Source organism: Colobus angolensis, unplaced genomic scaffold (genome assembly GCF_000951035.1).
Source record: "Colobus angolensis palliatus isolate OR3802 unplaced genomic scaffold, Cang.pa_1.0 Scaffold295, whole genome shotgun sequence".
Taxonomy (NCBI): Eukaryota; Metazoa; Chordata; class Mammalia; order Primates; family Cercopithecidae; genus Colobus; species Colobus angolensis.
Window position 1 is genome coordinate 1,730,708 of NW_012116210.1, and position 2,843 is coordinate 1,733,550.

Here is a 2,843-nt window from a genome sequence, read left to right on the forward strand (position 1 = left end):
ATTCTCCTGTCTCAGCCTCCCAAGTAGCTGGGATTACAGGTGCATGCCACCACGCCTAGCTAATTTTTGTATTTGCAGTAGAGACAGGGTTTTGCCATGTCCATGCTGGTCTTGAACTCCTGGGCTTAAGCTCTCCACCAGCCTCACCCTCCAAAAGCGCTAGGATTATAGGTGTGAGCCACTGTGCCTGGCCTACCCAGCTAATTTTTAAATATTTTGTAGAGATAGGGTCTTTCTCTCGCTATGTTGCCCAGACTGGTGTCAGACTCCTGGCATCAAGCAGCCTACCCACCTGGGCCTCCCAAAGTGCTAGGATTGCAGGTGTAAGCCACTGCACCTGAGCAGCTTGTGATCATTTTAATAAAAATGGAGCCCTCACTAAAATGTTCATTCTTTGTCAGTGTGTTTCTCCTGAGTCTCATCTTGAAGAAGTCTTTGAGGTTTAATCAATTATATTATGGGAAATTGCTTCTGATATGAGGTGGAGAAGCATAGCTTCACTCTCTAATAGACTGTTTTCATGATTTCAAGTGGTTTTATGAAGAAACAGAAAGTAGTGATGATGTTGAAGTGCTGACTCTCAAGAAATTCAAAGGAGACCTGGCGTACAGACGACAAGAGTATCAGGTAGAATGCAACATACAGAAGATGGCGGTGCTTGAAGTGGGCTCTTGTTTTATCGATTATGGCATATGCAAATAACAGTGTGCCAAGTTAGTGTGGTGTTCATGAAGATGAATTTAACCTTTTGTGATGTGTGTTTGTAATCTGAGGTGCCCAAGTTTCTGTTCTTTTCTGCTTGGCTCTGTATGATTTGTTTCCTGTAACTCCAACAAAAGGATCTATTTGGGGTCCTTGTAGGTTTATTCCCCAAGGTTTTGTATCTCCTCATTACTTAGGACCCTCTAGCACAGATATTTCACAGTGCCACAGGAGCAAATCACCCCAAGATGTATAGGAAAAAGGAAGAACTAACAACTAGATGTTAGGTTGCGTTACACATGTATCTCATTTCATCTTCATGAGAATCCTGTTTTTATTTTGCTCATGAAAAGGTTATAAAGTAAGTTAGTGGCAAAACCAGAATTCAAAGCCTGGTATATTTGGTCTCAGAATGTTCTTTCCACTATGTCATGATTCTTTCCATAGTAGTAGTGATTATTTTCTCTAGCCATTCCTTCTCTACCTTTTAGGAAAATAGGATTGACTAGATGTATTAGTCCATTTTCATTCTGCTGTGAAGAAATACCCAAGACTAGATAATTTATTTTAAAAAAAGAAAAAGAGAGGTTTAATGCACTCACAGTTCCACATGGCTGAGGAGGCCTCACAATCATGGCAGAAGGTGAAGGACGAGGAAAGTCATGTCTTACGTGGCGGCAGGCAAAGAGCGCATGTGCAGGGGAACCGCCTTGCATAAAACCATCAGATCTCTTGAGACTTACTAACTACCATGAGAACAGCATGGGAAAAACCCACCCCATGATTCTACCTCCCACCGAGTCCCTCCCACGACATGTGGGGGTTATGGGAGCTGTAATTTAAGATGAGATTTGGGTGGGGACACAGCCAGACCCTATCACTAGAATGCTGAAATCTTCTTTCAGGCATTGAAATATTCATTTAATTCACTGGTCAGTTATAACATTACTTTCCACCTACGAAAAAAAAATCACCCCTATTCTGAATCCTTTTTTCTGTTGTGTTTTCCTCCTTTCATTCCTTTATTTAACAAATAATTTTCAGAAAGCACTGCAGGAGTATTCCAGTATCTCTGAAAAATTGTCACCAACCAATTTTGCCATGAAAAGGGATGTCCAGGAAGGTCAGGCTCGGTGTCTGGCTCACCTGGGTAGGCATATGGAAGCGCTGGAGATTGCTGCAAACTTGGTGAGTGATTTTCTTGCTGATTTTCATACATATTTCTATAAGGGTGGTCGAATGGTGTATTTTTTGAAAACAAAACAAACTTCTTGCTAGTAGCAAAATCTATGGGTTTGGATAAGCAGAAGAAAATTGTCAGGGGTGTGAGAGTTTTATTATGATGACCAGCTTGGAACCTAGGCATAATCATTTTCTTGTAATACTTTTCTTGTGTCATTCTCAAAATTCTTTATTGCCTGAAAATCTCCTTTGCAAAGGTTTTTCTCTTGTTAGGAGTAACATTCAGTGTGGAAGGACTATGAGTGATCTGTTTTCTTCGTTAGATTTTTAGACTTTGTTCTCCAAAATTTCTACAATGAACATATATTGTTCTAAGCACAAAAAAGGTCCCCCCTACAAAAATGACTACATACTCATACCAAGCCACTTAATAGTCCTTTTTATTTTTAAGTGGAATTTGCAGAATTTTTTTTTTCTTTTTTCTTTTCCCCAATCAACAAAAGGGACACTTTATTGAGGCCCCAGGGCCATGGGGCCTGGGCAGGAGGCTGCTGTTTGGGGGAAAGAAGAGCCTTCTTTGGCCTTCTTCTTGGGGCACAGGTTGTTGGTTTGGCCGCCCTTCTTGTGGCAGTTGACAGCACAGCGGGGTGCAGGCGGGCACAGCACTTGCAGCAGATCATGTTGTTGCGGTTGTATTTCTGGGCGAACTGGCGGAGGGAAGGCTCAGTAATGCCACCTTGCAGGCGCAGCACCAGGTGCAGAGTGAACTCTTTCTGGATGTTGTAGTCTGGGAGAGTACAGCCATCCTCCAGCTGTTTGCCCGCAAGTATCAGATGCTGCTGGTCAGGTGGGATGCCCTCCTTGTCTTGAATTTTAGCATTGACATTCTCAGTGGTGTCACTGGGCTCGACCTCAAAGGTCTTGCCTGTGAGGGTCTTCACAAAGGTCTGCATCTCTGC

At 42.6% G+C, this 2,843-nt stretch overlaps 1 protein-coding gene across 1 annotated transcript in view; it reads left to right on the forward strand.

Moving 5' to 3' along the window:
* The window catches only part of LOC105516948 (chromosome unknown open reading frame, human C8orf76), a 30,925-nt gene that overhangs the window by 3,138 nt on the left and 24,944 nt on the right, over nt 1–2,843 (forward strand). The window contains exons 3-4 of the mRNA XM_011949295.1: nt 532–627; nt 1,747–1,890. Coding sequence (XP_011804685.1) covers nt 532–627; nt 1,747–1,890 — 240 coding nt within the window. The remainder of the gene's footprint in view (nt 1–531; nt 628–1,746; nt 1,891–2,843) is intronic.